The sequence below is a fragment of the Athene noctua genome, chromosome 5, assembly GCF_965140245.1.
Source record: "Athene noctua chromosome 5, bAthNoc1.hap1.1, whole genome shotgun sequence".
In the NCBI taxonomy this organism is placed as follows: domain Eukaryota; kingdom Metazoa; phylum Chordata; class Aves; order Strigiformes; family Strigidae; genus Athene; species Athene noctua.
In genome coordinates, this window is record NC_134041.1 from 24,618,344 (window position 1) to 24,633,026 (window position 14,683).

Consider the following 14,683-nt stretch of genomic DNA (forward strand, 5'->3'; position numbering starts at 1 on the left):
ACGGGACAACAAGGGAAGTAGCTAAACTATGGGATCTTCCACAAAATTCTACAGATTATATTTGGTAACTCAATCCTTGAGCATTGCAAAAAGGCAACAAAACTAAATAAAAACTGTGATAGATTTTGAATAGAAAGGAAAAGATTGCAAAACAGTACTACTGATTCTCTGACATTACCTGGCTACGAATTCAGAACCAGATGGGCCATCCACATAATTTCTTCTGTTAGCATTCAAGCTGTGAGCAGAAGCTGCATCTTTTGCATGTTCAGCTGCCAGGAGGAACAAAGCTCAGGTAATTATAGTTTAGTATTCAGTTAAAATAGAATAATAGAAAAGCTGTCTGAAATAATGATTTCCAAAGATTTAAAGAATTCTCATTGGTCCCATTATTTAGATTAAAACCCAGTCACTTCCTTTCATCTTTACCACCTCCAAAGTTCACGTATTGGCACTAATTAAGGAAATGGAGAATGACAAAAATTACTAGAAAAGGCAAGGGAAGAATAATAAAGATAAAATACAGAAAGAGAGCCATAAAATTGAAAACAAGGATTTTAAAATAAAAACATTCTTTTTCTGGAAGAAATTTTCCTAATAAAAAATTTCTTCCAAAACCCTTAGGCTGACTTTTCAGCTAGAAAATAGTATTTTGGTCATATCCTAAATTAGTGAGCAATATTTAAAAGATTTAAATCAGATTTGTATGTGCTATAAAAGCATACAAATGAAAAAAAGATACACAAGCCACTCAATGAAAAATTCTTCCTAGTTCTCAGAGAGAAGAACAGCACTACACTGAGACTCTAATCGTTAACAGATCTCAAGATCTACTAGAAAGGTGGATTTTTAAATATAAGAATTTACTGATGGAAGTCTGTGCCCTTGCATCCAGGTACAAAATGTATTTTTACAATTAACTATCTGTCCACTTTCCCCAGATTTATGTTCCTTCCTCTTGGTATCTTCTCTATTCTTCAGGCTAAATTTTGTTCTTGGCTCATTATGTTTGTGATCCCTGCATGAGCATACATGGATTCTAGGCTTATTTAGGTCAGGAAAATTTGCAAGTGATTATACCACAACAATTTAAATGAGTTTTTGGTAACAGATTACAACATCTAATTATGATTTATGAGATAAGACAAAGATTAACACAAGGTAAGAGTACTTTGCTCCTTCTTTAAGGGTGTGTACACTGCCAAATCCTGTTAACTAAAATGTTCACTGTATTTGTGAACACAATGGCCATTTATACACATACATATTAAAAACATGCATATTAAAACTGATTCCTAATATAATTACCTTGGGGATCCACAACAACACGAGGTTGTACAAATGATGGCTTCACCACTTCAAACCACCAGAACAATTCTGCCATGAACACCAGGTAGTTGCTCTACCAAAAAAAAAAAAAAAAAAAAAAAAGGAAAAAAAAAAAAGAAAAAAGAAAAAGGAAAAATTTATATTAAAACACATGCCTGCAAATATATAGATTAAGTAGCATTCGGGATATGCCTCTGCATTTCATCCAGTTTACAATCTCTTCTCTACTGATTTCTTAGGAAACAAGGTCAGTATGATCTGTAGTACCAACTATCTGACACACATAACTTGACCAGACTGTAACTGTTTGAGTTGAAATGCTTCGTAGTAAGCATATGCTCAGGCCCAATATCTTTCAGGCAGGGCAGAGAGGTACAGGATGAGTGGAAAAAGATGCCTGTCAAACAGATTAGCCATTTCCATAAAAAAGAGTAATGAAAAGCCCATTGTTTCACAAAGCTAGGCAATAAATTTTTCAGAGCTTTTTAACAATGAAAAACTAGTAGCCCTTAGTTTCAGTGTAGGAATTTTGAATTTTGAATCCAGTTTAGGTTTTTGTGTAAAGCGTGTCCTTTTTGCCACATTTGTGAAGATCTACCCAAATCTACAAGTCCTTAATGCAAAAACCAGAAGCATTTGTTCGATGCAGGCTAGAAGGTTTTAGCTCCAAAGATTTTTGCGCACTTAATAGACTGTCAATATATCTCCCTACTGTATTTTCCCATTACACAGCTATGAAATACACCAGTGTGGAAGCCATCAGATTTAACACAAGGGGAAATATAGGTGAAAAATAAACAACTGGTGACATGAATGGTAGAGGAAAACCAGGCAGAAGCAGTTGCAGCACTTTCTGCTGCAAGAATATATAATGAGGAGTGCAAAGAGAACAGCAGGTTTGTTGACTGTGGAGGCTGTTTAGAGGCCAAATGATCAGTCCTAAGCTGTCCATAAGTCCATATGGTTCAGTGCTACTTCATACCTAGAAATATCAACTGAATGAGATCAATGCACACCCAGGCCTGAGCTGACTCAAGCAGGTGCAGACTCGTGTCATTGGTCTTACCAAGTCCGAAAAAATAAACAATACAAACCTCTACTTACACATTAAATTGGGAAATCATAATTAAACAACTTTTTTACAATAGTTTGTTTAAACAAATCTGATAAAACCCAATAATGTCTAGTTAACAATACTTACAAAAGCAAGTGTCCTTTGTAACTTTTTTCATATCATTAACACTTAATAATTTCAAATATCCAGTTTATTTTCTCCACTTTATGCTATTTTCATTTAACTTTTCCACAGTTTAAATGGAAAAATATAAATTACTAAAATTATTAATTTTTACAAACTAAAACCATCAAGAGCACTTGCAACTTACATAGTCATACTGAAAACAAATTTCCATGTGATCTTTTTTAAAAATAAAGCTTTCTTAATATTTGGTTCTATAAAACTTTCTGTATTTGAGAAAATGAGCATTTTTACACTAAACTGTCAGGCCCTTGCTCTCTTTTTATTCTTCTTTGAGAATGAAATTAAGTGAAAATAGTCTCTCATGGAAAGTCGGAATTTAATTATTTGCTTCAGGGAAGAATTTCAAAGGAAAGCAATATCTCTTCTAAGTTTTGTGGTAACACAAATCAGAGGTCATTTAGAAAAAAACCCACTTTTTTTTTTCTTCCCTTTTAAACAAAGGCAGATGAAAATATGTTTATAAATAAAATATGTTAGTTGAGTATATAATGTTACATGATATGGGACAGAATCATTAAACCCATTCACAATAAAACCCAGAGCTTGCGCTGGTCTTCTCTACTCGCTTTGGCTTCTGCCATTGCCAAACTGTTGTGGGAAACGAGATATAGTGCCAGGTGGGCCTCTCGTTTGATCAAGGACAGCTTTCACTTTATTATAATAGAGTCAGCTTCTAGATTTTCTGTATGACTGAAGATGATCTTCAGTACAGACTTTGCTATTATAGATATTAATAAAGCAATCTTTATACACATGAAATGTTCTCCTTACAGAGGATGGGACATTATTCTAATTTCCAGCCCTTTGTTAGCAATAAGGCCTTCCCTTGTCTCCCAAGAAAATCTTGCTGCATTTGGCCTCCTTCAATAAACACACGTGCTCTTTAAAAAAATAGTTTAAACTTACAAATAGTTTACTCATTCAATTTCACAGAACTCTGTAGGAAAGTGACCTACATATCAACATCTATGTTACTTACTTTCTGAAGGATTTTTAGAAGAATAAGGGGTATTAAATACCAGCTAATAAACTGCAGAGTTATAAGGGTATAGCAAATGATTGAACTGACAGTTCTTTAACAAATATCAGGCAAATTCCAAAAAAGTAAACCAGTCATACATAGTTTCTATTTTAGCATTTTCTTTGCCCAATGAAAGCTTTCTGGTTGATCCAGGCATATATGGCTGCAAAGTCTGTAAGTCTTCTGTTGTCAATTCATCAGCTAAAGGAAGAAAATCTAAGCAGAAAGATAAAGCTTTTTGTGACCCAGCAGGAAAGAGAAAAGTGCACTGTGTTCTGTGATGGACCAATTAACTTTCCACTCATAACTACACAGGCAAGACTGCTCACATACAATCTTTAACTGTGTATTTGAACACACCTGGTGTATGCCCACAGAGGATGTACTCAAAGATTGTATCCAGGCTATGTAAGACTTCTATTTAAGACTTTTGACAGCTTCACTATGTTTTCAGTCCTTTAAATGTTAAATTCCATTGTGGCATTAATTTTGTGGCCTTAAACATATGTCCCCACACATCTTGGACTGAGAACAAACATTTGACAAGAATTCTAAATAAAATGTCATTTTATTCCAGAAACAAACCACAGGCAGTAGGGGTAAGAACATATTTTAAAAATAATAATTACAATTATATATATTTAATAATAAATGAGATTACCTCAAAATTCTCTATCAGTAAATTTGAAAATATAGTTTTAAATATTTGACACTTTTGATTCAGATTTACTTTTATAAGCCTTTGCTCCAGCAAAGGGATACTCTTAGCCTGAAAGCAGCTAGTACTTTAGTATATGGTGAAGGGATCAGTCAGATGTTGCCATAGTTATTATATACAAGCTATAAATAGACCAGGGGAAAAACCCTGTTCTCTGCTTATTCAGCACAACAGAACTGAATGAGGAAAAGTTCATAGCAAAATCTTTTCCATTCAAAGAAAATATTAAGCACAGTATTTTGGCATCACACACTGATTTCATTAGGAAACAATATACATAAAGAAAAAACCAGATGTAATTCTCAGACAAAATATGATTTTTAATACTACAGTTTTACAGTTTTCTCTTTATATTCCCCCTCCCCTTGCCTCCACTCAAACTTTTACATTTTTAATTTGATTTTTTTTTTACTACAAAAAATAAATTATACAATGTCATAATCATAGGTTTGTCCCTATCTAAAATATTGTATTTAAATAGGCTAATTCTTACGTTTATGTTAAAATGCTACATTTAATAATGTGACTATTTTATGAAGGACTTAGATATTCCTTCTGAGAAGATCTTCTGTGCAGTCTAAGCTACTGCAAGACAGCTTGTTTTTCCAAAATCACCAAAGCAGTATTTACTGAAGTAAAAATGAAACTGTCGGCTGCACACCCCACTCAGAACTGAGGCTACTTCAGATGTTTGATGGTGAGACATCATGATGAAAACTGCATTTTCTCACAAGTTTTTTTAGTCAGAAAGGGATGTAATAATAACGATCAAAGGGGAAGAATGATGATCAGTTAATTTTTTTGAAAATCTAACTGTGGCTCTACAGTAATCCTGCTATCCACGCCTAGAAAGGATGTAGATATTATTTCCACAGATTTTGCCTTGATTATGCCAATAAAATTTCTAGTAACTCATCACATGATTATCACATGCACTTATACACAAAAATATTCAGAAGACTAACAATATTTTAATGGTACTAAAAAATAACTAAGCTCTGAGCAGTCCAGAGTGGCTCAGAACCACTGAACAGCAGATGGCAGACTTGCAGCTTCATAGATGCATTGCTAAACCTTCTGGTTTAATTTTTTTCAATTTGATGTTTGCAGACTGTTCATGAATTGTATGTACTCAGTTGTACTACTGGTTACATGTTATCTATTGCATTTTCTGATACTGTACAATAAAATCCTTCTCTTTAAAATATTTATGAAAATTATCTTCTGGAATTTTTTTTCCCCCCATATTCTGAGTATAAAATCTAAAGTCATTACTTCCTTCTGTATCAAAGGGACATATAAGCTAGCTTGTTTTATAAAACTTTATACAAAACTCATTTATTTTCTTTAATAGCTATTATTCCTCCACAATTTAAAAATTACAATTAATTTTATAATCAAATTAGCTAACAGAAATAGTACATCCAATCTTGGCACTTAAATTTATCTTTCTAATATTGATAGGGTTTAGATTTGCATATTTACAGAAAAATAACTACAAGGTCATATATACAAATGATACAAATAATTCGTAATCAGGCTCAAATCCACTAAAACTGAATGCAAAAGCAGCCATAGATGCTTTTAGGAATTTTTCCATAATGAACATAAAAATACACTGTAAAATTTATATCATGATGCACCTTAAAATCTCTGTTCTGTCAGCCAGGAAATTTAGCTCAAATGCAAATCCATAGTTCATACATATAAAAGTGCCAACATAAACATGTCAAGACTGAAGAAAATTTGAATGTTTCAAACTTTCTGTAGAAGGCCAAATTACAGTTCTGTGTATGATCCACGCACTACTAGTTTGTCACATCTCCTGCCACAGGTTAATAAATGCCACAACAATGCAAGTTGAAAACTCCAGTATATCTTGTTTCAGACCAGAACAAAGAAGTGGGAAAACCTGCCAGTTAACATCAGTGAAAGTAAACCACATAGCTTCCCTTTAAATAATGAGTCTGGAACATTTGGTCCATCTCAGGAAGCAAATCTTCTCTTAAAGAACTGTTCCCTGGTTCCTTTTCATTCCTGATCCTGAAACCTTTTAAACCAGCCAGATGGGTATCAAATCGCCAGCCTTACTCCCACCCTGCATACCTAACTGCCTCACCAAACACAGCCAGCTACTCTCTCAGGTCCTTCAGGAATCCACTAGCATGCTTACAGGGACTTCAGCTGCAAATTCAGGCGTGGGGTAGCAGCCTGATTGGAAGTGGTTTTTTTCACTGAGATCGGAGGGAAAGCTGTACAACATGGGTGGACATCATGTGGCCCTTAATTTCCATGATTTAACTATGTGAGGTATTTGAAAACTGTTTTTCACATCTCAGAAGACATGGTGCTGATTACAGCTTCTGCTTACATTGTTCCCAAAGTCACCATCAACGTTACATCAGAAAGTGCAAGTATTCATAGCTGTTGAAGTGCAATGAATGTTTTCAGTATAAAACAATCCTTTAGATATTATATTCTCCTGTTCAATTCAGCAGTGGGGGAAAAAAAAAAAAGAAGTTCTGGAAACAGCCTCTTCATGTGGCCTACTGGGCCTTAGTGCAAATGTTTGTTCTGTCTGCTCTCATTAGTAACCAAGTGTAAAAATAAGGTACCTATTCCACGTGCTTAGCTGTGATTCTGCACAGTTTATAGTCTGGCTCTCCACAGACAGCAATCATCTCTCAGATTTCCTTCATTTCACATTCAGAAAGCTTTAATTCTGAATAAATGTATCTTCTGCATGAGTTCTGGTGAACCAACTCTAGTTATCAGAAAACATCAACCAAAGAGAGAAAGCATCTATGCTGAGGGGCAGGACATAGAAGTCTCCCAAGAATTTGTAGCCCTGTTGAATCCCCAAGAAACCCTATGCTCAGAAGTGCAGGACTCGGCCAGATCTGTACAAGGCCATCAGCACATGCAAGTATCAACAACAGGTTGTATAACCCTAACCGTGCCCACAAGCTGTTACATGCAGACAGAGAGTACACAACTATATGTATATACATACCTGAAGAGTCAAGTTGTTTTCCTCTTTTAGAAATACTGTCAACATATGTCTCACATGACAAATAGAACATGAGATGCATTTTTTTCTTTCTGTTCAGGGACCATACAGATCCCTTACAACATTCTTTCAGGAATTAGACATTCCAGAAGACCTTTATTCAAGCCACAAATGCTACATACCATTACATTGCAGTGCAAATCAACTGTTGGACCAAAGCAGTAAAGGAGTCTTTACTGTTCTGCAAGGTGGTTTGTGCTTCCTGTGATGGCACTCCATGCATGTTCTTTTATTTCTACAAACTTGTTTTTCGGATGAGACCATGTGTGTCAAGACACAATAAAAAAGCTCTTTCAGTTCTGTATAATTTCCCAGATAGAGGTAAAGAACAAGATATTAAAAAAAAAAAAAAAAAAAAAAGCGCCTGTCTCAGGATAAAACTGCTTACAGGAAAAGAGAAGGAGGAGGATCAGGACAGAAAAATAATCTGCACAACTAAGGAGAGATCCAGTATTTTCTATTGTTGCCTCTTGTTAAATATGCAGGGAAGATTCAGAAAATATTGTGATTATTTTTATGTAATCTCTCTCTAATTGTGTTTGCCTGTCTCAAAGGAAAACAACCAAGAACCAGTGTCATCCCTTGGTGGTGCCTCAAGCATTCATGGAATGTATTAAAATATATTTTTCTTTAACATCAGTAGCCCTGCCTTAGTAAACATCTTATGAAGAACTTCACAATGTATTTTTTTCTTAGAGAAGAAGAAATGTGAAAGTGTGAAGCAACAAAACTTACTTTCTGCTTCATTTAATTATGACACATTAAAGCTGTCTAGAAATCCAGACAAAGCCTATTTCTCCTCTGCTAAAATACAACCAAGCCAGCAGTTTAATCTGCTGCAAAATCTGAAAGCCTGTATCAAAGAGTCTGTATGCTTGTTAAGTGAAGTTTTAAATTAATCTGACTTTGTTCCTGTGCATTTTGATGGGAAAGACAAAAGAGGCACAATCACCTTGGTGAAGTCTTGGACTAAATTTCTGTATCATATACTATCTACAACCTACCTTGATTTAACATAACAGGACAGTGCAGCACGCCTAGTAAAGAACGTAGGATACTCACTTCGTGCTTGATCACATAAAAATAAACAGGTTCTGTTCCCTTCCTTCTCAAAAACTAGCATGAAGTCAGGATGCCTAGTGTACTTTCTAGGATCAGACAAGGCACAGCATTGTCATTCCAAAAACTCAGCTGTAATTTTTTTCTTGAGTCTTTTCCCAGTAACATATCAGCAGCTTGGTTCTTTCTAGTCTTTCTGTCACCACTATGAATAACCAAAAGCATAGCGCCACCTACTGTGCAATATAAGTCACCCTGAAAACAAATAGAATTTTTTGCTGATTGACAAAGACACCTGAAACAAAGAACCATGCTTCTATAAGTCCTAAAACTTGATACTGCATAAATTTTGTAGACTGAGATAAATGCAACTAACCAGTTTAATTCAATGTGTAATATTTAAAATATCCATTTACAATACAAGTTTTATCGAATTGACAATACAATTCTTTGGAGAACATATACATTTATTAAAAGTTACTTTAACCTGATAACACTTGAAAACTAAGAATGAGCTCCTTTAACTGTGAATTTATTTTGAAAGCCAATTATTTCTTAACACTGGAAAAACAGAGTTTATAGCACTAGCCAAAGTTTCCATGCCAAGTTTTATTAGAAAAAACTTGGCAGCCTTCCTTTGTAGCATTTACATCTAAATAAGTATCCACACCACAGCAACTTGTAAAAACATGATCACAAAAGGGCTTTCTCAGTTTGAGAAATACTCTAAATCTTTGAAAGAACTCTAAATCCCCTCTAAAAACAGTGTTCAGAAACAGCAAAATTACTGAGTCTGTAACATTTAAAAAGTGTAAAGTCTGATGCATTAGGATATTGACAAAATGTTTAATATAGTTACTTTTTAAAAATTTAAGCTCTATAGTGCATACTAGTTTGAGAAATAATTAAAACCATTACTATAAAGCCCAGTATTATTAATTGCCATGAATGAAACCAAACAATAACAAATTCCATTTATTCCATGTATTTGTAAGCAGAGAGAAACAATCAAAACGCACTGAAGGAGTCTACTCAAGATCACTGAATTTCCAGTGGATCCAGTGGGACCATATGTTGGGAAACTACAGACAAGAGAAACTGCAAGGCAGCAGATTTTTTACATGTATGTAGGTGGATTACTGTACCTGAAATTTTAAAACACCAAAAGCTGATTGAAAGCAGTCACCTTGCAACTTTGCATACGCAAATAAAACAACAACAGCTAAGTAGTCTAGACATAAGTCCTACTGCCCTTACTCACCCTAGCAGCTCATTACTTATTTTAAAAGGATTAGGTTCAATCCAACAGGAGACAACAAAGCCATGTGCAAGCTCTGGCCTCTGTGACTCGGCCTGTGAGATTGCTATAAACATCATAAAAGCAGTGAAATGACCCAGATATTTAGAAACCAATTACATCCCATTCTGTAATGCATATGCTGACTCCATAAAAATAATACTTCATTCCCTAAAGGCAGGCCAAAAGGAATCTTAAGCAAAGAGTGTTTTAGATAGAAGAAAGGTTTAGAGAAACAAGAAGATTCAAGTTACTATTAGGCAAGAAAGAACTCGATTGATTACTCCTTGTCTTTCCACATGGGGTTAAAAAAATTATAGAATAAGCAAAACATCTTTTTTCTTGTTTCTAAAAGAGCAAAATCTTAGAATGACTGAAAATGCTTAATAGCTTATTCAGACAACTGTGTTTGTTGGAACTGTGCTCCTGCTTCTGTTTTGGACATAAAGCCATTAGATTTTTCAATGAAATTAACTCAGATATTTACACTTTTACAGAAGTGAAAAAGCTTTAAGGCTAAAACCCATAAAATTATTGCATACACAGAAATTAATAAGGGGTAATAATTCCATAAACAACTTTTCAGTATTTTGTCATTTTGTTAAAGCCTTAATAAATTTAAACTAATGCAGATCACTATTACATTTTAACAGAAATATCATGGATTACATGCTTTAACTTACAATTAATTAATAAGAAAGAAGCTGAAGTGTGAAACAGCTTTTCACAAAACCAAAACTTTCTATAAATACGTTCAGAAGTGCTTTTCTTAAAGTACTTTGAAATTATGAGAACATAACTGCCAAAAGGTGGTGGTTTTTACAAGCTGCTGGAATTTTCATATAGCCATATAGCAGCAAACTGAAAAAGACTAACTATATCATCAGCAAAACAGTCTGTGGACACTGCTCACATTTTTATTTAATTTTTTTACCTTTACTGAAGAAGCTGCATAGAGCATATCCTCAAGACTGAAATGGCAACACTGGTTAAGGTATTCTTGACAAAATTCTTGAATCAGTTGTAGATTATACAGGCTGTCAGCCAAAGACATCGTCTCCTTCAAACAAATATCTAAGAAGGAAGAACATAAAGATTAGATACAGATTTGCAAAAAAGTGCTTTTGGCTTTGCTGGATTCTGGTGCCTTTCTGGATAAATTCAGACTTTTTTTTTTTCCTCCCTTGGAGGCTTTTATTTTTCTATTTTAGAAAGTTAAGAAATGATGGCTCTATATTTTATCTTTGTGGTTTTACATATTTAGACATTTTTCTAAACATGGATTTTGTTTTTTCACTAGAGTAGGAACGTATCATGTATTAACCAACATGAAGATGTTTATGATCTTTCAGCATCATGCAGCTGAAAAAAAAGCAAACATGATGCTAAAATGTATCAGAAAATTTATTTCCAGTGGTGATAGGGAAGCACTGTACAAAACAGTAACAAGATGCCAGTCTGTATTTCTGTGTACAACTACAACAATCCATACTCAAGAAAGATGAGCTGAAACGAGACTAGTTGCAGAGGAAGACTATTGAGGATAATGACAATAAAAATCCACTTCAGAAGAGGAGACTGAAAAGGCTTGGTTCAGTAGCCTGGGCAAAACTATAGAATGAAAATATATCAAAAAGGTAGACATCAGATTAGGAAAAACTGTTCAACCCGAAGGACACTGCTAGAAGAACAACAAAGGCACCTAGACAGGCTACAAGCACATTTAGCTAGAAAACAGGATTTAAAACCATATAAAAAAAACCCAGAGCTCTGCAACAGTGGGTAAGAAGAGTACAGATTTTGAATAGCTAGACAGTTTTAAGATAGAACGTGATCAATTCATGAAAAGGATTATGTAATTTTATACAATAGCCAATTTCTTGACTCACAGACAAAGGGAGTCCTTTCTAGTCCTGTATTCCTTGAAGGAAACCTAGATTTGAAAGTTAAATGAAGTCTTAATGAGAAAAAAACAATCTATTTCAGACTACAGAGAACTCTAGATTTCTTTTCTGTCGATGCATTTTAAAGCATTTTTCCATATGCATTTTTGTTATGTGCCTTCCTCAGTTCCAGTACAGAACTAAATCTCAGTGAAATTTAACATGCGGCATAAGGTATGTTATTTAAATACAGGGGAGATGGGCAAAGTCTTTTCAAAGTGCTTCAAGTTGCTTCAAAGTACTTTTGAATCTACTTCTGAGACAATGACACACATATTTATATATCTTTAGGGAAAATGATGTCGGGACATAACAAGAACATTACAACTGAAGTTCCAAAGATGTCATTTGGTTTGTCTTGTTTAAAGTCAGATGCTGCAGGAATCTGCTGGTAAGCACATATATAGTCACACAAGGTATTCAAGATCTTTTGGACTGTCTGTATTCTCAGCCATGCTAAAACAGTGAGAAGGGACTAGGTGTTACCCCCCATTCAACACTAACCAAGTTTTAACTTTTCCTTAATTGCATACAATAGTATATATTTGGCTGCAACATTTATGTAAATTGAAAGTTGTATTTTTCAAAATTCACAAGATGAAGACTGGTGAATGCATGCATCTTAGAGTCTTTCATCTTCAACGCCTACTCTGCTGGAAGCTTCCTATAAAGTGGTTGAGTATATGAATTCCAGATTTCAGTCCTTAGCAAACTTTATACTCTTGTTCGTATTCCTGGATTTCTCAGGATGCTTCTGTATAAGCGTTCCCACGACATCAAAGGTATCATGGACAGAACACAGGCAGTAAATGATGGGTGTTAGGTGCCAAGACATTTTACAACTACATAAGGCTCTTAGTTGCCAATAGGAAGATATGACTTTAACCAGGCCACTGCACAAAAGAACAAGATGAAGCTGCTCATCACGAGAGACAATTGCTATTATGGATTATTGCTATTATTGCTATTATAGAACATCACATAACACCAATACATTTTAGACTGTATATTTTTGTTTACTCTATAAAAGATATAGGTAACTATCAGGTGAACTCAAAGCCCAGAACACTGAGGAACTATTTGCCATGCATTGCAGCTATGCAGAGCTTGATGAGCTCTAACCTCTTCCATGTTTTATATATCCAGCTGCTCAGATTCACAAGAAAGCACTTAGGCAGCTTCAAGAATAAGACTTTTCCAGGTGGTTTCAAGTTTCATAGCACAAAGACAAATGTGCTGCCACAGTCAGATTCATAATAATATATCTTAGTATGGTTATCTTAGTGATAAAATAAAAGCACGCACAACATGGAAGGATGTCTTGGTTTCTTTTATTTAAATATAAAAATAAATAGGCGCAAAGTTAATATTAAACCCACCACACTCAAATTAGTCTCCTTGTATATCATATTTAAGCTCTTCCCTTTACACAGTTACCAAATATAGACATTTAAACTTTATGGACCTATGCTTACAACCTGAGAGACATGTTAGACATACCCTCCAGTTTGACGATATCTGGACAGTAGAAGTGGATCAGGGCTGCAAGAGCACAACCATCTGTACCATCTTTCAGCAGATTCTCCACTAACGGAATGCAGGGCAGCTGTTTAAGCAATGTTTGCTCCTTCCTGTAACGAGCCTACAATACATAATGAAGACATTTAGAGAGACAAAGGCTCTGAAACATATGAAGAAACAGATTCATACTCTAAGTTTTACACTCTTCTAATGAAAAAGCAGTATTCAGTGAGTAGCTGAATACTCTCAGCATTAAATTTCTTAAAACTATTCATGTATGTCCCCATTTTGAATGGCATAAATAATATCTAAAAGGAACCTACAATGCTAATAGTGAACCTTTACTTCAAAACTACCAAACTTTGATTATTGTTGCACAGCACACTGAATTAAAAAACATCATATACCTCAGTTAACATACAACACTCATTGTTACACAATCAGAAATGATCTGTGTAGAAATATGATGAGACAAATCCTTAGCTGGTGTAACTTCAGTTTACTGGCAAGTCAAATGACTCTGTGAAGTTAACACACCTAAGAAGATTCCCCAAAATCTCATACTTAACAACAAATTCAGAAACAGAGAAATCTGTATTTGATCAACTCCATTTTTATTACTAGCATGTCTCACTACAAGCAGTCATACACACAGAGGGGCATTAATGGTCAAGTGTAATGACCATGTGGTGGCCCAGTGATAGAAGGAAATATTTTGAAAAACAACCCTGTGTATAAAGAGATCGTTAGTTCAGAATACTAAGATAGCATTTATCTGCAGTGAATATATTCTTCATGGGTTTAGGTTTTTTGTGTGGGAAGAGGGGGGCTTACTTATAAAAATGGTATTCATTCTTAGTTTATTTTCACTTCTTCCTGGGAAAACAAATGGAGGTAGAAGAAAGTGATACAGATTTTAATTTGTTAATATTATTTACTAAGACTTATTTTAAAACGGTACTGAAGGATTACTTTTCTATTCATACGATAGAGCTACTTATGATGCCAAGAGTGTTTCTGAGTTAATTTTACATTGTTTTCATTCATCTGTAGGCACTAAACTGGAAGTCTCCCTGTAGGGACTCAGCAAAGTCTTTGTGGATGTTAGTCTTCCCAGTGAAGTTGAAGCTGACAGTTCGCATCTACTCTCCACTTTGGCTGTGCTGGAGCAATTGCTGATGGGGCTTCCTGGTAAGACCACTAATCGACCTATGTCATCTTTCTCCTCCTTTGTTTCTGCAGGGAATGAGTGGGCAGGGCTGGAGGTTTTATGGGTGGGGCGGGAAACACTTAAGCTAGCTTTGCTGGCAAAAAAGTTTGTGGAACCACAGACTAACTCTGAAGGCTGTACTTACTGTCACTGGATTTCTGTCCAGAATCACATGGGATTATCTTTAGTGAATGTCAGTGTCCTCTAACTGTCCCAAGTAGTACAAATCTAATCTGGCAACAGCAGACACATCA

The 14,683-nt window shown here is 34.9% G+C and overlaps 1 protein-coding gene across 3 annotated transcripts in view; it reads right to left on the reverse strand.

Annotated features, from left to right (window-relative positions):
* Nucleotides 1–14,683, reverse strand: part of CAMSAP2 (calmodulin regulated spectrin associated protein family member 2) — a 90,647-nt gene that overhangs the window by 19,193 nt on the left and 56,771 nt on the right. For all 3 annotated transcript variants that reach the window (XM_074906746.1, XM_074906744.1, XM_074906745.1), the window contains 4 exons: nt 13,199–13,340; nt 10,690–10,829; nt 1,309–1,402; nt 179–272 (listed from right to left, as the gene is read on the reverse strand). In XM_074906746.1, the coding sequence (XP_074762847.1) occupies nt 179–272; nt 1,309–1,402; nt 10,690–10,829; nt 13,199–13,340 (470 nt within the window). The remainder of the gene's footprint in view (nt 1–178; nt 273–1,308; nt 1,403–10,689; nt 10,830–13,198; nt 13,341–14,683) is intronic.